General features: G+C 41.7%; 2 protein-coding genes across 7 annotated transcripts in view; both read left to right on the forward strand.

Annotated features, from left to right (window-relative positions):
* The window catches only part of mboat2a (membrane bound O-acyltransferase domain containing 2a), a gene marked incomplete in the record, with an annotated part of 90,033 nt that extends 80,230 nt beyond the window's left edge, over positions 1 to 9,803 (forward strand). Inside the window, 7 exon segments of the mRNA XM_055864293.1 lie at positions 1,137 to 1,320; positions 2,904 to 3,096; positions 3,621 to 3,724; positions 3,820 to 3,884; positions 4,168 to 4,300; positions 6,531 to 6,682; positions 7,475 to 9,803. Of these exon segments, the coding sequence (XP_055720268.1) occupies positions 1,137 to 1,320; positions 2,904 to 3,096; positions 3,621 to 3,724; positions 3,820 to 3,884; positions 4,168 to 4,300; positions 6,531 to 6,682; positions 7,475 to 7,652 (1,009 nt within the window).
* A 7,631-nt stretch (positions 9,804 to 17,434) lies between these two features.
* kidins220a (kinase D-interacting substrate 220a) overlaps positions 17,435 to 26,519 on the forward strand; it is a 90,826-nt gene continuing 81,741 nt past the window's right edge. For 2 of the 6 annotated variants that reach the window (XM_055864294.1, XM_055864298.1), the window contains exon 1: positions 19,679 to 19,803. The gene's annotated coding sequence lies outside the window, so the exon portion shown is untranslated. Of the gene's footprint in view, positions 17,588 to 18,004; positions 18,093 to 19,677; positions 19,804 to 26,519 lie in introns of those variants that run through there. The other 4 variants (XM_055864295.1, XM_055864296.1, XM_055864297.1 and 1 more) reach the window with 4 other exon arrangements.

Genomic DNA, 26,519 nt, shown 5'->3' on the forward strand with positions numbered 1-26,519 from the left:
CTCTCCCATTGTAACAAACAAGGGTCTTTTTATCAACTCATACTCCGATTCTATAATAATATTGAGTGAGAATATTGCATGCTTTGGACACAAGGAAAGATTGTAGGCTCCATGCAAAATGTCGCTCACAACAGGATATTTGCTTCTGTGAAGAGGAATAAGATGAAAATGATTGCCTCCGGAGGAATTTCATGATATTCTATTTTCTTCCCATGACATTACTGAGCACAGAATGCTCTTGGTATCAGCGATAATTAGAGCGGTTATTATGACTTAAACTCCCCACGGCTCCTCTCACAGTCACAGGGGCTGTGAAGGAGTTTGTATCCCTGCTCCAAAGGGTACCCAGCCGTACCTTATGTCCCGTGTCATGTGACCAGGGCTCCGGACTAACATTTTCCCCTGGTGGCACTGATGCCACTAACTTTTTCAGTTCGTGGTACCAGCCCATGATTTGGTGACCCCATGTCATCTGCTGATGTGACCCCTAACACCTCAACTACAGTGCAACCTAGCCGACCCTTTGGCCGAAATACCTTGGTTATTGTGACTTTGCTGCTTACCCTCGAGACAAACCCCAACCTTGCTGTACCTCCACCACCACACTCAACAGATTGCACTTTGCAGGGAAAGGCCTCACTTACTCCCTCCAAAGAGCCAGACAGACGCAAATGCAGCCCAGCGCAACAAAGCCCCTTTTTACAAATCGGCTCCTAGAACTAAAAGCACCGCACCCATCCATTTGACAAAAGTCTACGAATGCTCTGAATGCTCAATCATACTGGATGTGTCTGCTGAGTCCCCTCAGTGAAGACTAGGTCTCTACTTGATGGGCGTTCACTATGGCCATGCTTACAACAAAAGTGCTGACGCATGTGTTACTTGTTTCTAACCTAGGGTCAAAGCCGGGGTAGGGGTAATGTTAGCCCTACTTACCGTGCTAAAAGACACGTGGATAGAAACGAGACGAGGGTAACGTTAGATGGAAGGTAGGTTAGAGTGCTCAGAGAACGGCGTCCAGCACGTCCACGTTTTCTAGCGTGGCCGGTAGAGACGACCCTCCGCTTGACGCTAACAGCTGCCTCTCTTCGACATCTGTCTAACGTCCCCTTCGTTGTCTCATCCTCTTCCCCCAGGAAGATGCCCAGTCTGCTGGAGTACCTGAGCTACAACTGTAACTTCATGGGCATCCTGGCCGGGCCCACCTGCTCCTACAACGACTACATGGCCTTCATCAAGGGCACGGCCTACCAGCCTCGCCACCTGGAGGCCAACGGGAAGGAGAACGGGAAGTACAAGCATACGGAGCCCTCGCCCAAGGTACCACAACGCCAGTCTCTTTGTTAGAGTTCCCCATACCCAGGATGGACCTAGTAGAATAGAATAGATACGTTGTCAATTTGTCTTCACCTCTGGTCCTGGGTTTTGTTCTAGTCCGGTTCTAACACACCTGGGCTTGAGGATTAGGTGTCGTCGAACTAGTTGTCTTAGTGCTGGACTGGAGCAAATGCCTGCACAGCCTATATTTCTAGGACGAGTTGGTGATCATTGATAGTGTGAGTTAGGGCTTGCATAGTACATAGTGGACAAACAGTCATGGTAAAGCGTGTATTTGTATTTATTAGGGATCCCCATTACTATTCCTGGGGTCCAAACACATTGAGGCACTTCCATCACACACAAAACAGTACATCATATAACATTTAGTACCCCACTACATATCTACAATACAAAATGTTTAATACCACCATACAACAATATTACAATGTACATTGTCCCTGCTGTACTGTGACATGGACCTTTGACCAGGAAAAACTCAAGGCCCTAGTTATGCCGTCTTGTATTTCAGAATGGAAACACTGTGCTTTTCATGCCTAGAACAACCAGTACCACAGTCCCTTTGTCTAGAAATGCAGCTCTCATTCCAATGAATTCAACTACAGATGCTGAAAAGTTCCAATGAGACGCCACCAGACAGTCACCGTTCTATTCTCTCCTAATCTCCACGATGGTCTTATCACCAGGTTACCAGACTAGACTGAGGAACTCACAGCCTGCATGTCAACGAAGGAGCTTATTTTGCATGATAACCGCCAATGAATTCAGTCTTTTCTTATAACGTTTGGTTTCACGGCAGAAGAGAAATGCCCTCTTACTCTGTGTGTGTGTCTACCACAACAATGATAATCAATCCCGTAACCTACAATCCTATATAATGTGTTGTTTCCTCGTTAAGATGGTACAGTTTAATTACAACCCAAATAAGCTTTTACATCTGGATGGCTCGAGAAAATAATGTAGCGTGTCACTTCATCCCTCGTAGCGCTTCTCGATTATTCTTACATCGTTGGCATTTTATAATTGATATCTCACTCGAGAGTTTGAGTGTGAAGTTGTTCCTGTGAGAGACTTATAACAGATATTCAGTAAAGGGAAGGGACACAATACAAGCCGTGCTAAATATAGCGTCCTCAGACAGCCTAGCCTCGCTGAAGTGTTGGCGATTTATAAGTGAATTATAGGCTAATCTTGAACAGAAGTGGCAATTTGGCAATTCAAGACGGCAAAACACAAAAGCTGCAACACGTCCAATATTTCCTGCTGTTGTACATTATGGGATAGGCCTATACCTGTTAAGTTCCTCACATCCCCCAAAGCTGATATTTCAGACGTTAACTCGTTAAGCTCATGTGGTGGGTGAACCCGGTCATAAAAATGTGGTTACTTTTTTCGTTTTATTGACATCGTGTTCAAATCTTGACATATCTACGATAAAAAAAAATAAAAAAAAATTGGTAACCCTAGTTTGCAGGTTTAATCGATGATCTGGTTATAATGCTTCTGAAGACTGTCATAAGCATGCATGACCTCATGTCTTAAAATCATCTGTTTCGCCTTCACAGAACAACGTGATCTCCAAGCTGTGTACGTGTGCCATCTCCCTGGCCATCTTCCTGTCCGTGTCCAAGACCTTTCCTGTGGAGCGCTCCATCGATGAGAAGTTCATCGCCTCTACCCCCTTCATCCTCCAGGTCTTCTATCTGTACCTCTCCATGCTGGCCACCCGGCCCAAGTACTACTTCATTTGGGCCCTGTGTGAGTGCACTTTAAAATGATGTGAAGTAAAATAACATTTTTTTATCTGGGAAGTATTTGGGATTTGAAGGCTGTTGGGGGATAATTATGTGGGTGCTACTTTATTTAACTAGGCAGGTCAATTAAGAACAAATTCTTATTTACAATGATGACCTGGCAAGAGGCTAAAGGCTTTATTGTGCAGGGAGTGGGGATTCAAATTGTAAGCCAAGATGGACAACAGACAGAAGTTTTGGACATTTGAAGGCTGTTGGGGGAGAATTATGTGGGTGCTAGACACCCTATATAACAAATCAGGGTGACATTGCCTCGGGTAGTGGCCCTTGTAAAGTCACCCAAAAAAATTGGGCTACTTTTTTGACTTGTGTTACACTGCCCTCCTGTGTCAATGTGGAGAACAGTACCCCCAAAGAGCCTACTACAGTCAAACAGAATGGTCTTGACAGTAAGGGATATTGTTATTCTTTGTTGGCCTCTGCCATTCTGCCTGGTAACTTTTTGTTTGTTTTTTCCCCATTGGACAGCTGATGCCATCAACAACGCTGCAGGCTTCGGCTTCAATGGCTACAACAAAGATGGCACACCAAGATGGGACCTGATATCCAATTTGAGAATACTGGACATTGAGGTAAGCCTTTTTCTTCTTCACATTTCACTAGTACTGTAGAAGTAGAATATATTTAGGCTACATTCACTACTTCAACAACATCAATCTCTTTTCAGTTTGCCACCAGTTTTAAGATGTTCCTCGACAACTGGAATATCCAGACAGCGCTTTGGCTCAAAAGGTAAAATGCATCAGAAACCAGATTACGCTGTACTATCTCACAACGGTAGTCATGTATATAGTAGATTGTACAATCACAGATAGTAGGCTTATATCAGTAGTAACACTGATAATGCACTGAATCTGCTAGCACTGCGTCTGGGCCATTATCTCTACACAGGTTGGGATGCTAGTGTGCTAATGCTAGATCTGCATCATGTGCAGTCAGGCTGCGATTTTAGTCTTGTGATTAGCATTTAGCGGGGATGCTAATGCTATATCTGTACCATGTCTGTCTTCAACAGGGTGTGTTATGAGCGTTGTCCCATCAACCCTACAGCGGCCACCTTCCTACTGTCGGCCATGTGGCACGGAGTGTACCCCGGGTACTACCTCACCTTTCTCACGGGCATTGGCATGACCATGGCAGCACGGGCAGTGAGTAAACAGCCAACACAGCTGGTGTTACTGACCTGGAATCATATCTGGGTTGTCTGCACACCTCAACTGCATTACCTCTTTGAGCTGGTATTTTATTAGGATCCCCATGCTGCTTTAGCAACAGCTACTCTTCCTGGGGTCCACACAAAACATGAAACATGACATATTACAGAACATTAACAGATAAGAACAGCTCAAGGACTGAACTACATAAATAAAAATACATAATAATAAAAATAATTTTTAAAAAGTACAAGTAGCCTACATATCACTACCAATACATACACACAAACTGTCCAGGTCAAATAGGGGAGAGGCGTTGTGTCGTGAAGTGTTGCTTTATCTGTCTTTTTAAACCAGGTTTGCTGTTCATCCGAAAAATATGAGATGAAACAGAGTTCCGTGCAATAATGGTTCTATATAATACTGTACGCTTTCTTGAATTTGTTCTGGATTTAGGGACTGTGAAAAGACCCCTGGTGGGGTAAATGTGTGTGTGTGTAAGTTGATTATGCAAACAATTTGGGATTGTCAACACAATGTTTCTTATAAAAAGAAGAAGTGATGCAGTCAGTCTCTCCTCAACTCTTAGCCAAGAGAGACTGGCATGCAAAGTATTTATATCAGCCCTCTGATTACAATGAAGAGCAAGACGTGTCGCTCTGTTCTGGGCCTTCTGCAGCGATCGTGTCCATTATGTAATAACGTCCTGTATAGTAATAATAGCAGAGGTGAGGCGTGATAGTATCCAGCTGCAGCTTAACTAGGACTTTCCTCTAAGCACTGGACCACAATCAAGATAAGACCAAACTAGGGCCTGCAGCACTTGCTTTTTGGAGTGTGGTGCCACAATATTGTGATCACTGCATCCAATGAGTACGGATATAGCTTTAGAACAAAGTTCTACAGTATTAGTAAACATGTGATCAATACATGTGGTTGATCTTGTTCCTGTAGTGTTTGTAAACACCCTGGTAGGTTGATTAATAACCTGAACCAGATTACAGGTACTGGTTAAACCCTAGGTGTCATCTCTTGGAGCGAACACGAGTTCTCGGGGTTTTAGGTAGGATTACATGGGTTGTCAGTACAACTCAAAACTGCATTAGCCCTTTGAGCTAAAGCCGAGGTGTTAACTCTGGCAAAAACAGAAATCCTCAGGTTTCACGCAAGGTTACAAAAGCACATAATTGATGTCTTTTAGCTGGTGTTGCCCCATCTCATTCGTCAATGCATTTGTCACAGTCACCATTAGCTCCAAAGCAGACCTTAAAATTGATAAACATTACACCATTTTACTTCTATTATTATTATTATTATGTAAAGACAGCAGAGAGATGACACGGGGAGACTGAGCTGTGACCCTGTTCTTATTTTAACGGGAGACTATAAAACTACAGGTCCTGGATTTAAAGCCCATAGCCCATGGCACAGTGGTTGCGTGGGAGTCTGCTTACGCATGAGCAATACGCGAGCAAGGGTGTGTGTAGCAGTATGATAGAGCCTGAGATCACAGTGTAATGGACAGAAGGATCACCATGGTGACAGTAGGAGAGTCCTAGAGGGCAGAAAGGCCTTTGGCAGACAGTGTCCCGAGAGAACCTCCACCTCTCAATACTCGGCTCCATTCTCCCTCTCATCACATCTAGGAATAACACTACCACAAGATGTCATGATACCCAGAACTAGAGGGACTTTTTTTTTACCGTTCCCTCTCCGAAAGTGTGCACTTTGCACTCACTTACCCTCATGGATTGATTTAAGCATTGGATTTGGTGTGAGCATGGGCTGGTACGGGAGTTTCCATGCGTCCTGTTTGTTAGACCAGTGCATTCTTGTGCAAACCTCCTGTGAGAACGGTAGCGAATCGCACCTCAGCCATATCCTGAAAAAAATTGTTTCAGAAAGACGAAGCTCTACTTTTGAGATTCATATCGCTACTCTAAATGCAGGTCATGGACTAATGATGAAGTGTATTGCTTCTGTTCATGTAAGATAAAGAACGGGGTCAGTAAACCTCTTGTTGGGAGTTTATAATGGCTACAACGTGCCTATTACGTCTGAAAGCGGATTTGTTTCGGTGCCTTTACTGATGGCTCTCTTTTAGTCGCTAACCTCCATCACATCTTCTCCGCAAGTTTTTTTGTTTTTACTTTATGCAACATAATGGTGTGAGGCGTTTGCTATGTGATTTTATTCACAATTTCTTCATTTGGCTCACTTCCAGCTTAGACACAACATCAGACCGTACTTCCTGGGTTCAACGACACACAAGAGCGTCTACGATGTCATCACGTGGGCGGGGACTCAGGTCGCCATCTGCTACACGGTTGTGCCATTCGTCCTATTGGCCGTTGGGCCGTCACTCAAGTTCTACAGGTCAGTGACATTACTGAATCCACATGCTCTACCAGCACTATTGTAATGTAATGCAGGCCTATTTTCAAAACAGTAACTTTTATTAATACATGTGTAGACTACAAAGGTGTATTGCACATACTGTTGGGTCCTTAGAATCCTGGGAAGCACCACCAAGTTCAAAACCCCTGTAGATTTGATGGGATTTATTTTATTTCTTTAATACAAATGCCTGTTTAAAAAGGCAGGCAAATGAGCACGGCACAGACAGGCACATGGCACAGAGAATTAGCTCCGTTCCCCTTTAGTGTCCAACTGTTAACAAGACCACTTAATGACCGGGATGATTCACACGGAGAAATAAGAGGGGCTTTTATGCATTCAGGGCACTCCAGTAAAATGGAGGCAAATATTCTGTGTCATCTGCCAGGGTGAGGAGCGTATAAAACCCAGTCATTAAACAGGAGAGTTTGGGGACGGCTGGCTGCTGAAATGGAAGGAAGGAGTGGACATAATGTTCCCATAATCACAAATACACTGTGACTGCAGATATATAAAACTCAGGATTTTCTATCCGATTAGGATTAGCTAGCATAACTTGTTGGGACCCATAATGAGTCCATATTATTTTGTATTGACATATTGCGAACTCTTCTGGAATCTTTACGCCACATAAACTGTCCTCGGCATGCTCTTTCAGCGGCTTAGGCCTGGATGTGTGTTTCGTGACGAATGCATTTGTGAAGAGTGCTATACCGAATAGATGACATTGGATTGGTTGATTACTTCACTGATTGATTTTTCTCTCGCCAGGTCATGGTACTACTGCATACACATAGCATGCCTGCTGCTGGTGTTAGCCCTTCCAGTGAAGCCATGGCACCTCCGCGCCAAGGAGGAGCAACAACAGCAGAACAGCCTACAGGGGGGGTTGACCGGAGACCACAACATCACAGACAACAACTGCAACCAGAAAAACAAAGCCACATGAGACCCGGGAGGAAGCCCCTCCAACCCACACCTCAGAGCTCAAACCGGCACAGAGACAAAGTGCAGCGATTCTTTGAGACCACAAAGAACCAAAAAATTGACAGGAACACCGGAATAACAGACAATAACAAACTCAGTTCAACAACAACCCATCAAACCTTCCAGTAGCGAGGAACGACAGCAAACCATGCTTTGGAGAAATTAGAAGTAACGAGAGGAATATCCGAGGGCCACTAAACGGCTAGGATCTAATGAGTGATGATGCTAATGGTGCAATGCTAAATGACAGAATTCCGAAGAATGCAAAGCTGACTGAAGTTTCCTTACCTCTATGTACTGCTAACAAGTTAGCGGCTAGGCTAGGTGCAGATTCTGCAGGGTGAGAAAGGTTGTGTGGAGGGGGAGCGCTTGTGGCATTGGGAAATGAAGGAGTTGCAGTTTGACCTCGAGTGTAGCGGGCGCTATACAGGCTAGTCAGACATGGGTATCGAGAGGATTTTTGTCAGGGTAGGAAAACGATGTAACCTCTACTAGGAAAAGAGGTGTAATAGAAAATTGAGTGAAAAATATGAAAGAAATAACTTTTTTGTCAGATGCCAACTTCAAGCAGGCCTTAGGATCCTCTAAACATTGTTTGATAACTGTCACTTTTCTTTTGTCACTTTTTTTTGTATCTGCTGCTTTTTTGGAATGATACTCGTTCATTACAAAGGGAGTGTATTCACGGTAATTGATTTTAAGGGCTTTTTTTGACATGGGGTTAATTCTGTGTAGGTTTTGTTTTCCTCCTGTATCTGATTACAAACTGTAGGTTTCCTCTAGGGTCATACGTTTTGCCTACCTCTAACATCAGTTACAAGTTCAGTTTTGTTAAACTGGTTTGACATCTTCATATAGGCTTCTAGTTTCACTATGAACTCAAATGGAAATCGCCACCTAGATTCGTTTTTGAATCCATAGCCTCGAAATGAAATTCAACAAACGGTGTTGTTTGTGACCTAATCACTCGTGGACAGACTGACCAAATGATGCAAGATTTTAGTTCTGGGTTAACCAAGATTATTTGACCTTACTGTAGGATGTAACATTTACTATCACACTACAAGTAGAGCTGATTTTAGATTCATATAAATTACCTTTAACATTAAAGGTTGGGCAATATGTATTTGCCATTTAGGAAGCCTACTGTATGTAATATTATTTGTACGTATTTGACATAATTGGAATGGAAAACAAACATAACAATTCTTATGCTCCAATCATAAACCCTAACTTGTATGCTCGCTTGTCTTGTGACCCTCTTAATAAACAAAACAAATATTTCAAGCCAGATCCCAGACATAAGCCACAACCCAAGAGGTTCTCTCATTACTATAATGTAAAAAAACACTGGTGTACAAGAGTTCTATCAGGTGGGTCCAACCAACTCTTCCATGGGGGGGGGGGTTAATTGTGGTGCAGAGGACAGCCCATGAGCATAACCTACACATCCTGATTGTTCCACAGTGCCCTGTTTCTGGAGAGGTATGGAACATTCCATCACAGGCAGGCATTGATCTTTTGGACCACACACCATTCATTAGCTGGTGAGAGTTGGATAAGTACTGTAGTACAACCAAGATGGGAGCCAATGAACCAGTTTAGGGGTTTATTTTGTGATAATGAGTAACAACCATGCAGCAGATTTGAGTTTCCATATGTAATCTTTCCCTAACGTCCATACTGTACTCCTGCCATAAATGTTTGTATGTGATTTTTAAAATGTTCATGTGGTCTATGAGTGTATTTGTAGTCAAGGTGTAAATGCCTGAGGGGAAAGGTGGGCTATCTTTACCAGCAAGTTGATAATTGCACTGCATGGCCACCCAAAACTAGCCTGGTGAAACCAGACGTAACACTACGCTCACTATAGCTTGTGTAGTATTCAGTCTGGTTTAACTAAGCTACCCCAAACCAGCAGATCAATGCAAACGGCTCCAAATGTCCAAAGTGCCATGTCATAAATGGCCCATATGTTGTATGTGTGTGAAAGCATAATGGTTATTTTTGTGTCAAGAAAGAAACTTATGGAAAGATTTGTATAATAGTACTTAAACTGATTTATGTCAAAGGGAAATTATTTTTTAAATACTAATACAGAGATTTTAAACCAGCTTTCTCACTCGCCTTCTTTTGCACCTTTGGTTGGAATGTGAGTGTGGAGTACTATATGGGGAAGAGGCCAAAAAAGGGATGGGGAGTCATAGCGAGGATAGACATATTTAATCCATATGGGATTATTGGAAGGGGTTTGTTTTAGGGTGCATCCTAATAGTCTAACATGGAATACTTGTCTCCTTCCTTTCATCCTCACTAGTCTGGAAATGTAGGACCGGTGAAAGCACTATGGTAGATGCCCTAGTTACCATGGCTACCAGCCAAGCTTCCACTAATCTAGCTCTTTCAAATTGGTATAGATGGAGGAAAGGAGATAAAGCCACTTTGGATTATTGAGATGCACGCTAAATACTGTGTGTCTGACTCTGGCCCTGTAGCTCACTTGAAAAGGGCGCTTGACAAACAAGCTAGTTGACGAGCGTGAAGTCACCGGCCTGGACCTAATCAAAAGCGGAGTGGAAATGAAAAGGCTTGCTTTGTTTAAAATCTGGGTCTATGAGATCCCTCTCATTTCCTAACCTAAAACAAACAAGAATCCTCTGCTGTGTGTGTGTGAGAGGTTCTGTATAGCTGTCGCTCAATCTATCTCTTTGTTCAACTTGGAAGCATTTGTTTTAGTCATGTCTATGGTAAAATTCAGACTTGGGAAAAACATATAAGACAGCACATTAGCCTTATCCCTCCATCTACCATCAATGCCCCACATGACTGCTAATAATCCTAATGTATCCCTTGTCAGTCAACATGGCTCTGAATGCTATATCAGTTTTGGATCATATTTGGAATGCTTTCACCAGTTCTCTCCCAGGTATTAGCTATCATTATTCAGTCGGTTGAATAAGGCGAATTACTCTTATTCCAAAAATCCAGACACATATGTTGTTGACAACTGAATAGTATTTGTATTTTGTTTACAAAATGACCTTTCCATGTTGCACTGCTTGTTTTCCAGTTTGGGCTAGCATTCTTAATAATGTACAGTTAATTTGGATTAAGAAAATGTATTGGTAAATGGATCTTTCGAATTACTGACCTAGTTTTGAGAAGGTTGAGGAATGTCTATTCTGCCATTTAATTTTGTTTGTCATTTGGTAACACTGAAGCATTGACCACTTATACTTTCTGGTAATCTTTTTTTGTTTTTGTAACAGTCAGTGGCTGTTGGGACAAAGGCCTATGTATTTTTGTTTAGTCTAAATGTTTCAGTTATTCTGGACTGTGTCCGTGACTCCGTGTATGTTTCTTGGCAGTACTGATTAAACCAGCGGATTACATTTCTAGGTCACTTTCAGTGGTTCATAGTAAGGCTATACCACCTAGCTGTGCAAACAATCCACGATGAACGATTATCTTCCACTGTAATGTAGGCACATCAATAAACCAGATTACGTGACAGGCCAGTATTGAACAACACATTTTTAGTCTTGAACAATGATAGATCTATTTGAAATTTGCGACGATGAAACTGCCAGGGACGGTGCAGCTGTTGGATTTTTTTGCTAACTTTTCTCCACGTCACGCCCTCACAAATCGTCAAACGTTGTTCTTAGTGTTTCAGGCAAGCGTTTTTTAGTTCGCTAAGTACAATATTGTTGTGGTTTCAAAACAGTGAAGAAACTAAACGTTGGAAAATTAAACAGGAAACGGGGTAATCCAGTTTGAACGAGAGGACGTTGTTTATTTATCGTAAAGGTAAGAAGCAACTGGGTTTTTGTGATTAGCAACCATGTTACCTGGCTAGCCTCTGTATTTTGTTATTTGTCGTGAACAACGTTAGCGTGACCAACAATAGTGGAATCGGGATTCGCCTTCAAAATAAGTCACTCATTAACTTGCAAACGGATAAAAAAAAAAAAAAAGAATTATGCCACAATTGTTCGAAACAAGGTTGTAATGTTATATACATTCAACAAAATACAAACATATCGCAATCTGGATTAGAATTATGTATTAGAATTGCATTGGAGCATACGTATATTATGTACATCCTTACCTATGGATATTGGATCCATGAACTGGTTGATCAGCCTACTCAGAACACAAATGAAGAGTTTACACATATTCGCGTTGTAGTTCTTATCAGTTCGTACTACTTTAACTATGGACAATCACCTCACTATTCAGCCTATTGCACATTAATTTTGCAATGGACTGCCTTACCCATTGATATTGGGTCCATGAAATGGGGTATCAGCTTACTTAAAATTTCATGGACCCAATATCCATAGGTAAGGTTGAGCGTTCAGCCCGTTCTTATTGGAGTTTGAGTTTTGATAACTGGTCGCGGGATTTTCTAGCAAAAACATTGAGTCACTATCAGTCGATTCTTGTAAAATTGTCAATTCTGAAAACGCTTACCTGTACAACTGCGCTTTTCCCGCGGGGTGCTGAAATTCATACTACTTAATTTTTGAAATAGGATACAACCTCCCAAGTTCTCGTTTGTGTTGCTCAAATCCGCACGCACGTGCTAATTGAATCTCAGTTTACGTGGTTTTATTTAATAAAAGTTCAAAGTATGAATTTCAGGACCGCAGTTGTAAAGGGCAAACCGGTAAGGTAAGCGTTTTCAGAATTGACTGAAGGTGACTTGTTGCTAGCAAATCCCGCTACCGGTTACTTGAACTCAACTCCGCCTCGATATGAGAGAAAGGAGTTGACCGTTACTCGACTATAGGTAAGGCTGTGCATTTCAAGATGAATGTTAAATACACACAATCGGCTGAACAGTTAGGTGATTTCCAACAGTTGAAGTCCCGCAATAAGAGATGCGATCATATTGGAAATCTGTGGGTTTCGCTGAGTAGGCTGATACCCTGGTTCATGGACCCAAAATCAATTAGTAAGGCTGTACAGTGCATATGAGTAGGCCTATGTATTTCCAACAGTTGAAGTCCCGAAATAAGAGCTACGACACTAATATTTGTGTAAACTCGTCAGAATTGTAATCTGTGGGTGACACTGAGTAGGCCGATACCCCATTTCATGGACCCAACATCCATAGGTAAGGCTGTACAATGCATATAAGTAGGCCTATGTCCCCAATGCAATTATGAAGTCTAATACATCCACAATTTCAACTGACTACTTTATCTGTGTCAAATTAAATTACATTTTGTTGAATTTATATGTTTAGCATTAACTAGTCAATTGGCACGATTCCATTATTTGTATCAATTTGCATCAGTTTCAATAGGGGACTTTTATTTTGAACGCGAACCGCCGATTCCACTATTGCCTATGCCGTTCGGCCATCGCTCATCCATATATTTATATGTACATATTCTTATTCATTCCTTTACACTTGTGTGTATAAGGTAGTTGTTGTGAAATTGTTAGATTACTTGTGAGATATTACTGCATGGTCGGAACTAGAAGCATAAGCATTTCGCTACACCCTCATTAACATCTGCTAACCATGTGTATGTGACCAATAAAATTAGGTTTGATTTGATCCTCACACTGATGTTGTTCACGACATAGTGGTCAGTATTTGGCCATTTTTCGGCGCTTGTAAAGGCGTCCGCATGCTTCCCAGTCGAAACAGTTCGTGCATATATTATGTTTTGTGACGTTTTGGACTTCGGTGAGGGTTTTTTCTGAAGACAAGCAGAAGTTCGGAGCCGAAGTCTACTGGTCATTTTCCATCAATTGATGTCGATTTAACTTGTGTTAACTGCTACAATTAAGCAATACGACCCAAGGAGGTGTGGCATATGGCCCAGGGCTGTGAGGACATAGCCCCTAGCCATGATATATTGACCATATATCACAAACCCCCGAGGTGCCTTATTGCTATTATAAACTGGTTGCCAACTTAAATATATATTTTTTGTATTCCCGTGTTACACAATCTGATATACCATGGCTTTCAACCAATCAGCTTTCAAGGCTCAAAACACCTAGTTGTTTTGAGCCACTCCCCAGTGGGCCTATGTCCTTCCCAGGCCCACCCATGGCTCCACCTCTGCCCAGTCATGTGAAATCTATATATTATATAATTAATTTATTGCAATTGACTGTATGAACTGTAACTCAGTAAAAAAAAAAATAATTGTTGCGTTTATATTTTTGTTCTGTATATGTGGAATATTATTGGACCATTGGCTTCCCTGAAAACAGGTACTGACAGGAGGCGTGACGAGAACGCTGATCCAGTGGACCTGGTGCCAGTAAGGATCGTCTTCACGGAGGCAATAAGACCCTCCAGGATATAGAAATCCTTCGACTTCACTCACTGCCTTTTCAATGGTAAGGTCCCTTGCACCATAGGGACACTTGACCTCCACCACTGCTGTGGTGCCCACCAGACCATCTGGTGAGGCACCTAGGATACGTGACCCAAAGCCCTGACTCCTGCACGTCCATCCCTGTAGCCATTTTGAATGCCTTGGTGTTATCTGTGCCCCACTTTACAGACAACACCCCATCCAATGACTGTGATCTGAGAACCTTTTTTTTTTTGCAGCGACGGAGTAACGTGCTTGGTCCTAACCGCTGCGCCACATTTCTGTCCGTCAACCTCCCTCTCATGGTGTGCCAGTTGGGGTTGGTGCACTGTCCAACTGTTGCCTGCCGTATAGCATCCTGCTGCTCCACCCGACAGCGCCATGCCAGCCAGGATGCCGGCATGCTCCAGGTGCCTTTAAAAAAAAAAATGTTTGGTACAGACATGCCATCCCACTGAACCTGCCCCAGAGATGGTTCCTTAGCCACTGAAGATCCTCCTCTGTGGGCTCTAGGGGCAGAGACTTGTAGTCTTCGGGCCAGGTAAAGGTCCTCCACTGACTGCATCTGGTTGGGCACAAAGTGGCTTCCTCCACTCACATTACACATCCATACAGCCGATATTGTGAACCGCAACAAATAGCCAATGCAGTTGCATGGCTGGACTTAGGCGCTCCACGGGAGCATTCACATGTGGTAGAGAGAATCCCCTGGTCACCTATAGAGACCTGCCAAGAGGAAAGTGCTATATGCATGACTTTGAACACCTTGAAATGCATTTGTTGTAAGAAATGTGCTATATTTACTGAACAAAAATCTAAATACAATTTCAACAGTTCTGAGTTACAGTTTATATATAATGAAATCAGTTAATTGAAATCAAGTCATTAGGCCCTGATCTATGGATTTCACATGACTGGGAAGGGGCGCAGCCTTGGGTGGGCCTGGGAGGGCATAGGCCCACCCACTTGGGAATCAGAATGAGTTTTTCTCCACAAAAGGGCATTATTACAGACAGAAATACTCCTCAGTATCATCAGCTGCAGAAAAGTAAGGAAATTCACATGCAATAAGTAAATGTTAATCTACTGACTGGTTTATGCCACAGAGTGGACAGTGTTGTCCCTAGTGACACCAGTTTGATTATTTGAAGCTTAATGTTTGAGATTTCATCCCAGCATTTAGAATGTGAGGTTCTGAGGCTTATAATTTTAATGTTCATGGTCTCAGACGATCCCGCAGGTGAAGAAGCTGGAAGTGGAGGTCCTGGGCTGTCCTGGTTACACATTGTCTGCGGATGTGAGGCCGGTTGGATGTACTGCCAAATTATCTTACAAAGTCGGAGGCGGCATATGGTAGAGAAGTTAACCATCAATTCTCTGGCACCAACTCTAGTGGACATTCCTGCAGTCAGCATGCCAATTGCACGCTCCCTCAAAACTTGAGACATCTGTGGCATTGTGTTGTGTGACAGAACTGCACACTTTAAAGTGGACTTTTATTGTCCCCAGCATAAGGTGCAGCTGTGTAATGATCATGCCATTTTATCAGCTTCTTGATATGTCACACCTGTCAGGTGGATGGATTATATTGGCAAAGGAGAAATGCTCACCAACAGGGTTGTAGACAAATTTGTACACATTTTGTGTATATGGAACATTTCTGGGATCTATTATTTCAGCCTATGAAACATGGGGACCAACACTTTACATGTTGCGTTTATATTTTTTGTCAATATAAAGTTATTTTGATTGACATTAAAGCTGTAAAATACTTAACAAGTGCAGTTGTTCCATAAACGTTCAATTGCTAACTTGGGATCTTATCACTTGACATATCATACAGTGTGAAGGATCCTATAAATCAAGACTGAATGCATGTACCACTCTGAATAAATAAATACTGTGACTTTGAAGATTTGTCTCTGGTTATGCAACTACAATACAGGCTGGATGTCTAAAAGTCAATCATTCTGAATGTCAATAGATTTTTAGATTCATTCTCATCAATGACAACATTCTAGAATTGCGTTATCACTCATCTAAGTCGCATCTGGGGAAATCTGGTTAATGATTATATAATTAATCGTCTTTCCTTGTAGAATGTTGACAGCTGTATGGAACACATTGTATTGCTAAGATTCTCAAACTTAAAACCTCTACAGGATCGGTGTCCCGACCTCGGGACGGTTGCGCTAAAGTAGGATAATGTGATTAGCATGAGGTTGTAAGTAACAAGAACATTTCCCAGGACATAGGCATATCTGATATGGGCAGAAAGCTTAAATTATTGTTAATCTAACTGCACTGTCCAATTTACAGTAGCTATTACAGTGAAATAATACCATGCTATTGTTTGAGGAGAGTGCACAATTATGAACTTACATTTATGAATAAACCAATTAGGCACATTTGGTCAGTCTTGATACAACATTTTGAATAGATATGCAATAGTTCATTGGATCAGTTTAAAACTTTGCACATACACTGCTGCCATACAGTGGCCAAAGTCTAAATTGCACCTGGGCTAGAATAATTAATTATGGCCTTTCTCTTGCATTTCAAAGATGGTACAAAAAAATAAATACACATGTTTTTTTCTCTTTGTATTTACTAGATGTAATGTTTTATATTCTCCTACATTAATTTCACATTTCCACAAACTTCAGTGTTTCCTTTCAAATGGTATCAAGAATATGCATGTCCTTGCTTCAGGTTCTGAGCTACAGGCAGTTAGATTTCGGTATGTCATTTTAGGCGAAAATTTAAAATTGGGGTGGATCCTTAAGAGGTACACTCACTGACACAGGATAAACTTTATTCCTCATGTTGGCCTTCACCAAACCTTTAAGTTGCCCCATCACTATAGCTGCACTTCTCCATATGGCCAGACTTAGTGGTATTCTCCCCTTTTAATGCTCGTCCTTGAAAAATGCCGTAAGGTCTGAAATAGATACCGAAGTCGACATACTGTACAGACAATGATCTATAATAGGCTAAGTAAATCTAAATTATTTGATCTACTAAATAGCTAGCTAAAGTGTAGTCTGTGGCTAGCTAAGAAAGATACAGGGTACGTAAGAAATTGAACACTTTATTCATTTCAATACAGCACATGGATTCACCATGGAAAGGCAGAAAAATGTATCTGATCGCGCTAGTGAACGGTAGCTGACAGTGTTGGCTAGAAATGACCCGCAGGAATTTGTAGTCTTCTCTGTTGCTAATTAACATTTCGAATTTTTGAGAGTAAATTGAGGCGAATAAATTGATAAAACTCACCTTGTTCGAGAGAAAATTACAAGGTTATCAAAACGCCACGCCAAGTTAAGCCAACATCAAACATGTATATAATTGGAAGTGTTTGGAAAATAAAAGATTGGAACCTTTTCCGTGTGTGACCGCTAGATTTTATGGGTCTAATGACCCGTCCACCGTGGGGGAAAGAAGGCACACAGAGACTAACGTTTGGAAGTCAGTTAATATGACTTTCCTGTGAATATTTTGTCTCACATTTCCAGCCGAATAAGGACGAAATCAGCGGACAGGTAGAGTAAGTTCAAATTAAGTTTATTCAACATTTAGACTATATGTTAGGTAGGAGTGAGAAAATAAATGTCACATTCCTATACGAAAGAGGCATCCCCTCTAGCAACATTGTGACAGCTTACTGTGCATAAACAATAAGCTGTAACACTAACCAGTGGTGGAAAAAGTACCCAATTGCCATACTTGATTACATTTAAAGATAACTTAATAGAAAATGACTCAAGTGAAAGTCACTAAGTAAAATGTTGCTTGAGTAAAAGTACTTGGTTTTAAATATACTTAAGTGTCAAAAGTAAACGTAATTGCTCAAATATACTTAAGTATCAAAAGTAAAAGTATAAATCATTTCAAATTCCTTACATAAAGCAAAAAGACTGCACCATTTTCTTGTTTTTTAGCCAGGGTACACTCCAACAGTCAGGCATAATTTACAAACAAAGCATGTGTGTTTAGTGAGTCCGCCAGATCAGAGGCAGAGGGATGACCAAGGATGTTCTCTTGATAAGTGTGTGAGTTATACCATTTTCCTGTTCTGCTAAGCATTCAAAATGTATGGTCTACTTTTGGGTACTGACATATACCACTGACAGTAACCTGCTCATTACATTAGAAACATCTGAAGAGTTGGCTAGCTATCTTTAGAAGTCCGTCATGACATGCACGTCAGTCATGACCTGGCAATGTCATGGAGCTACTGTAAATTGGCATATTTAGTCACCCATTATAGCCTATGATTCATAATTTTTATGTTACACCTAGCTTTGATGCCAGCACAGTGTCAAAAGTCTCTTGGTTGCGTCAAAGCTATGTTGCACCTTGTCCCAATGGACTTTTAGGTCATTTAGGCAAGGTGCAAGATGACGAAACATTAACTCTGTACCTAGACTATTGCATTCAGAAACATTTCCATTTTAAGCTGTTTGACCCTTTGCTCTTCCAAACAAAAGACCTTGTGACCAACACATTCCATGGAAATATATCGTCAGCATTTTCATCCCCCATGACAGGCAGACAGGCTATAACGAGCTGACTGGTTAAATTTAGAGATCTTGGAACTACACTGAACAAAAATAGAGATGCAACAGGAAACAATTTCAAAGATTTTACTGAGTTACAGTTCATATAAGAAAATCTGTCATATGAAATGAATCCATTAGGCCCTAATTTATGGCGTTCACATGACTGGGGAATACAGATATGCATCTGTTGGTCACAGATGCCTTAAAAAAAGTAGGGTCACGGATCAGAAAAAGAGCCAGTATCTGGTGTGACCACAATTTGCCTCGTGCAGCGCAACACAACTCCTTCGCATAGAGTTGATCAGGCTGTTGATTGTGGCCTGTGGAATGTTGACCCACTCCTATTCAATGGCTGTGCGAAGAGCCTGGATTTTGGCGGCAACTGGAACACGCTGTCGTACACGTTGATCCAGAGCATCCCAAACATGCTCAACGGGTGACATGTCTGGTGAGTATGCAGGCAATGGAAGAACTGGGACATTTTCAGCTTCCTAGATTTTGGTACAGATCCTTGCGACATGGGTCAGTGCATTATCATGCTGAAACGTGAGGTGATGGCGGCTAATGAATGGCACGACAATGGGCCTCAGGATCTCATCACAGTATCTCTGTGCATTCAAATTGCCATCTATAAAATGCAATTGTGTTCATTGTCCGTAGCTTATGCCTGCCCAAACCATGTGGGTATAGAGTTTTTACCTTGTCCTTCTTGTGGTATTTGAACCTAGAACTTATTTTACCTTTTCAGTAAACGTGCATCAGAAATTAATATACATTGATTAATTAGTATTTGACCGTGTTTCATTATTGAGACATCCGCTATTTAAAGCTGGGAAAGGATGGATTCAGTGACAATGGATGCTCATCACACTTTCTCATTATCTATGTTAATGTTTTTTTTTTTCTGGACTAAACAATTATGCATAAATGTATCTACATTGACATTTTAAGCCTGTACCCATACAGCGCTGGTGATGGGAACAGTAAAGCATGTCATGTATGGTCATGTTTCCGTGTGTCTCTATTGTGTTAGAGAGGGGATGGGGCATGGCTCTGCCTGCTCATCCATTATTCATGATAGTCAGGGAGGGATGTGGAGCCTAGGCAGCGCTTGTTGATACTCAGTCAGTGTGGGTGAGGGATAGTAATTGAAGAACAGCCATTGTCATTCAGTGCAGTCAAATTGACATTTTCCATAAAGGTAAGCCCCTCAGTTCTTTGTTAGTTATTTGACTTTGCTCATTGCTATTTGTGAGGCCTCTATAAAATGAAGGCTATTTAGTCTACTTATCTTCTATTTCTTGGTGTTTCTTTGTTGGTATTTTGTTGGTTTCTGTTTTGCAGCGGTGGGGGATGAGGTGAAGTTTTCAACCCCCTCAATCAGTACTCTGTGCAGAGAATCCTTGAGGTTTCATTGATTGTTGCCTGGTCACTCATTGTCCATTCTTTTGTGCTGATAGCGGCTGTGCTGCCTCTGATACACATGAGGGTGTGTCAGCAGGTTCATGTTGCCTCAACTGTAAACAAAGGCTCTGTTCAGTTGTGTGTATGAATAATCTGATATGAGAGAAAATAAATCCTAGACCTATTTTGTTTTAACAAAGCCTGTTATCTGCTAGTCTTACCATACTTTCTTAGATTTAGCCTATGTCGGCCTAAATGCAGAGAATTGAGATAGACAGATTGAATAGATACATCGGATTCAATGTGCTTAATCTGCTGTTTGGTGACAGACTGATGAAGCCACCAGTTTTCAAAATATGCTTCTTTCTTACAATCATTTTACAGGTAGTGTTGAATTTTTTTATTGCACATTTTTATGGATTTATGATAATGAAGAATAATTAAGACCTATCTAACGATCAAAATAGCTTTTTTGCTGATGTTAACATATTATGTATAGGCTAATACAATTAGTCATTCAAGTTTTATAGGCTAAATCATTATATTTGTTTAGGCATACATTTTCAGGCTGCGTTGCTAATGAAGGCGTTTCCAGCTCTTTTTGTCTTAAGGGTTGCCATTGGGTGAAATTCATAATTTTGCATAAAATTAGGCACATTTCAGATTGTTTTGTCATTGGCCATACCGCATAATTCTGCAAGTAGACGGCACAACAATCGGTCTCCACTTAGCCAATCCTTGAAAGGTTTCCCCATCTCATTTGTTTGAGTATTTTTCAACTAAATCATGCTATGTAGGCTAAGGCCTAATGATCAACTACAATCCCTTTGCCTCAGACTGAAGCACTGGACCATTAGAATCGCTGATAGTAAAAGGAAATTGGCATTTAGGCCGAGACCCTGCCCTTGTCCAATAGACAAAGTTAAGAAGGCACAGGACATCCTGACAGTCTATCCTAAGCCGCAGGAATTGGAGTGCTGTGTATGTCCATAATTGCCAATTAAGTAGACTTTGGGCCTTTTCTTTGCCTTCAATGATGGAGCTCATCTCATTATTGTGTTGGGCTGTATTGTTTTGTCTTATAGTCGAACTGTGACTGCTTTGCTCTCATTACTCCTCTACTAGATCTGGAAGGCATACTGTAATTCCTAATTAGTTCAGATTGTCAGAAGCATGAATGGGTTCAACATCTTTGCTTCAGGGACAGGGTAATGGGGGCATAGCCTACTGTTATTAGGGATGGCCATCTCATTTTTTTTGGACTGTTTGAGTACTCACATGATTTTTTTTTTATAGAGTACTCGAATGAAAATAAAAAGTTTTTTTGAACAAAAGGCCCCCACCGGATTTTTTTGTTGTTGCGCATTTATCTATACTGAACAAAAATAGAAACGTAACGTGGGAAGTGTTGGTCGCATGTTTCATGAGCTGAAATAAAAAAGATCTCTGAAATTTTCCATATGCACAAAAAGCCAATCAAGAAGCTATTTAAACAATATAAGGCCACTCTAAAATGTGCGGTTGTGTCACACAACACAATGCCACAGTTGTCTCAAGTTTTGAGGGAGCGTGAAATTGGCATGCTAACTACAGGAATGTCCACCAGAGCCATTAGCAGAGAATTGAATGTTCATTTCTCTACTATAAGCCTCCAACGTCTTTTTAGAGATTTGGCGGTACGTCCATCCGGCCCTCACATCCGCAGACCACGTGTAACCACGCCATTCTAGGACCTCCCCATCCGACTTCTTCACCTGCGGGATGGTCTGAGACGAGCCACCCGGACAGCTGATGAAACGGTGGGAACCGTCTCAGGGAAGTTCATCTGCTTGCTCGTCGTCCTCACCAGGGTCTTGACCAGACTGCAGTTCAACATCGTAACTGACTTCAGGGAGAAAATGCTCACCTTCGATGTCCACTGGCACGCTAGAGAAGTGTGCTCTTCACGGGTGAATCCTGGTTTTATCTGTTCCGGGCAGATGGCGTGTATGGCGTCGTGTGGGCGAGTGGTTTGCTGATGTCAATGTTGTGAATAGAGTGCCCCGTGGTGGTAGGGTTATGGTATGGGCAGTCATAAGCTACGGACAACGAACACAGTTGCAATTTATCAATGGCAATTTTAATGCACAGAGATACTGTGATGAGATCCTGAGGCCCATTGTCGTGCCACTTATCCGCCGCTATCACCTCATGTTTCAGCATGATAATGCACGGCCATGTCGCAAGGATCTGTACACAATTCCTGTGAGCTGAAAATGTCCCAGTTCTTCCATGGCCTGCAAACTCACCAGACATGTCACCCACTGAGCATGTTTGGGATGCTCAAGATCGACGTGTTCCAGTTCACGCCAATATCCAGCAACTTCGCACAGCCAATGAAGAAGAGTAGGACAACATTCCACAGGCCACAATCAACCGCCTGATCAACTCTATGTGAAGGAGATGTGTCACGATGCATGAGGAAAATGGTGGTCACATCAGATACTGACTGGTTTGATGATTCACTCCCCTACTTAAAAAAAAGATATTTGTGATTAACAGATGCATATCTATAATCCCAGTCATGTGAAATACATAGATTAGGGCCTAATGAATTTATTTCAATTAACTGATTTCCTTACATGAATTTATATGAGCTATTTTAAATTGTTGCATGCTGCGTTTTATATTTTTGTTCAGTGTATATGCCAATAGTGTGCAACAATGTCTACTTTATCATAACCATTACAGATAACAAATTCTAATTGCTAAATAGGCCGGACAATGGGCCCCAGGATCTCGTCACTGTATTTCTGTGCATTCAAATTGCCATCAATAAAATGCAATCGTGTTCGTTGTCTGTAGTTTATGCCTGCCCATACTATAACCACACCGCCACCTTTGGCACTGTGTTCACAACATTGACATCAGCAAACCGCTTGCCCACATGACACCATACACGTGGTCTACGGTTGTGAGGCCGGTTGGACGTACTGCCAAATTCTCTAAAAAGATATTGGAGGAGGCTTATAGTAGAGAAATGAACATTCAATTCGCTGGCAACTGCTCTGGTGGACATTCCTGCAGTCAGCATGCCAATTGCACGCTCCCTCAAAACAACTATGGCATTATGTTGTGTGACACAACTGCACACTTTAGAGTGGCCTTTCATTGTCCCCAGAACAAGGTGCACCTGTGTAATGATCATGTTGTTTATTTATTTGTATTACTCCTTTTTCTCCCCAATTTTGTGGTATCCAATTGGTAGTTAGTCTTGTCTCAACCAATGTGTCCGAAGAAACACTGTACACCTGGCGACCATGTCAGCGTGCACTGCGCTCGGCCCGCCACAGGAGCGCGATGGGACAAGGACATCCCTGCCGGCCAAACCCTCCGCTAACCCGGACGACGTTGGGCCAATTGTGCGCCGCCCCATGGGTGTCCCGGTCGTGAGAGAGCCTGGACTCAAACCCAGAATCTCTAGTGGCACAGCTAGCACTGCGATGCAGTGCCTTAGACTACTGCACCATTTGGAAGGCCTTGATCATGCTGTTTAATCAGTTCCTTGATATGCCACACCTGTCAGGTCGATGGATTACCTTGGCAAAGGAGAAATGCTCACTAACAGAGATGTCCTTGTCCTATTGGGCTCTATCGAACCCTGGCAGGCCAGGCGCATGCACGCTGACACGGTCGCCAGTTGGACAGTGTTTTCTCTGACACATTGGTGCGGCTGGCTTCCGGGTTAAGCGAGCATTGTGTCAAGAAGCAGCACCGCTTGGCAGGGTCTTGTTTTGGAGGACACATGGCTCTTGACCTTCGCCTCTCCCGAGTCCGTACGGGAGTTGCAGCGATGGGACAAGACCGTAACTACTAATTGGATATCACGAAATTGGGGAGAAAAACTGGTAAAATAAATAAATACTTTAAAAAATGTGCTTATTTAGCATATGGAAAATGTCTGTGGTCTGTTATTTTAGCTCATGACAGACAGATGGGAGCAACACTTCACACTGAACAAAAATATAAACGCAACATGTAATTTCATATATTCAGTCAATAAAAAAGTGCCATTTTAAGATTTAAATATTATAACGTTAACACAATCTTCAAAAGGGTAGTAACCTCAGCAGTGGCGCTTGCTTGTAGAACCCTGCTCTTGTGCAATGGCATAGCCTTGTTAATTTAGCAGACAAGACACTTATTTTCCAAGCTCTTATCACAGTCAAGACACACCTATTCTATAGTAAAAAACATGATGTAATATAATAAAATAGAACAGAATAGTGCAAAAATGATTCTTATTTCTCGTAATTCTTTGTTCTACATTATTTTTTGTTCTGAGTTGTTTGGTTTAGAGCTTGCATGAAAGGCATTCCACTGACGTTCATTTAACCTGATGTGCATCCTGCGCCTGGAACAGTTATTCTCTAGGAGTAGGGCAGCAGGGTATCCTAGTGGATTAGTAACTAGAGCGTTGGTCTAGTAACCAAAAGGTTGCAAGTTCAAATCCCCGAGCTGACAAGGTACAAATCTGTCGTTCTGCCTCTGAACAGGCAGTTAACCCACTGTTCCTAGGCCGTCATTGAAAATAAGAGTTCCTGACTGACTTGCCTAGTTAAATAAAGGTAAAATAAATAAATAAAAGGAGTGATAATTTGAAAGACCATTTTTTTCAGGGTTACAAACCAAAATCGGTCTTATTTTCGATATATAGATTTGTAGTTTATTCTGCCTGTTCTTTGGAATTTTCTAAATGGATTAACAATTCCACATTGAGCATTGCACGGGGATGAATTACTCTGTTTGGTGAGTAGGCCTAGGCTTAATGATTCTGATTAAAATACACTCTTTGATGAAGACAAACGTACGTTTTTGCATATGTTCAGTGTGGAACCTGTATGTTTAGGGAGGTTATGGCGTACCAATTCTGAATGGCACTAGCAGTTCGCAAAGTAGGGTTGTCAGTAGTTACCACAGCCACAAAGTCATCCATCCCAGCTATTTATACAATTTCTCTTCTTAGAATCAGATATTATACCTAACCCTTAACCACACTGCTAACCTTAAATTAAGAACAAAAACATTTTTTTTCATGAATTTGGGCGATATAGCCAATTTTGACTTTGCATGTGGTAACTAGTGACAAACGCAAGTTGGCCTAAGCGAAACATAAAAATAGACCAGACGCAATTATTCCAAAACTGCAGTTTATTATTGGAACACATATTTCCCTACTTCAGTCAACCAGTCCATTTTGAATATGTGATAATACAATAAATGTAGCTTGTGTAAACCATCAGTTAGTTTTGATAGGCCTACAGAGCTTGTGCGTACACTCAGCATGTGTGTAGAGGGAGTGATCAGAACGCAATTGAGCGAGTTAGACGCAGATGGGACACTGGAATTTTGGGAGAAAAAACGCGTGATGCTTGGCATGGTTTCTTTTTTGTTCTGTCTCGCAAATGCACATGCACAAATAGAACACTAGTGTCCAAATAAAATGTAAGTGTACTTCAAGACAAAATTTAAACCAAATAGTTTTAAAGTATGTAAAAAAAGATATCTGGTTAAAGATCAAGTTTTGACAGTTTGTTTGAGTACTTGAATACTCATGCCCATCTCTAACTGTTATAATTATAGTTGCTTTCCAGTCTCATGTCCTCTGCCATACTTATTAGGCCTGTATGAAATGCAAGTGTACAGGGCATTCGGAAAGTATTCAGACCCCTTGACTTTTTAGTTAGTCATTCTAAAATGGATTAAATACTTTCCCCCCTCATCAATCTATACACAATACCCCATAATGACAAAGCAAAAACAAGTTTTGAAATTTTTCCAAATTTATAAAAAAAAGATGAAAGTGAAATATCACATTTACATAAGTATTCAGACCCTTTACTCAGTACTTTTGTTGAAGCACCTTTGGCAGCGATTTTTCTTCCATTCTCTGCAGATCCTATGAAGCTCTGTCAGGTTGGATGCGGAGCATCGCTGCACAGCTACTTTCAGGTCTCTCCAGAGATGTTCGATCGGGTTCAAGTCTGGGCTCTGGCTGGGCCACTCAAGGTTATTCAGAGACTTGTCTCGAAGCCACTCATGCGTTGTCTTGGCTGTGTGATTAGGGTCGTTGTCCTGTTGGAAGGTGAAGCTTCGCCCCCAGTCTGAGGTCCTGAGTGCTCTGGAGCAGGTTTTTATCAAGGATCTCTGTACTGTGCTCAGTTCATCTTTCCTAGATCCTTACTAGTCTCCCAGTCTCTGCCGCTGAAAAACATCCCCCCATCATAATGCTGCCACAACCATTTATTTTATTTGTATTTATTTTATTTAACCTTTATTTAACTAGGCAAGTCAGTTAAGAACAAATTGTTATTTACAATGACAGCCTACCCTGGCCTAACCCGGGCGGCGCTGGGCCAACCATGCTTCACCGTAGGGATGGTGGCAGATTTCTTCCAGACGTGACGCTTGGCATTCAGGCCAAAGAGTCAAAGAGTTCAATCTTGATTTAATCAGATTCGATGTTTCTCATGG

The sequence above is a fragment of the Salvelinus fontinalis genome, chromosome 16, assembly GCF_029448725.1.
Source record: "Salvelinus fontinalis isolate EN_2023a chromosome 16, ASM2944872v1, whole genome shotgun sequence".
Classification (NCBI taxonomy): Eukaryota; Metazoa; Chordata; class Actinopteri; order Salmoniformes; family Salmonidae; genus Salvelinus; species Salvelinus fontinalis.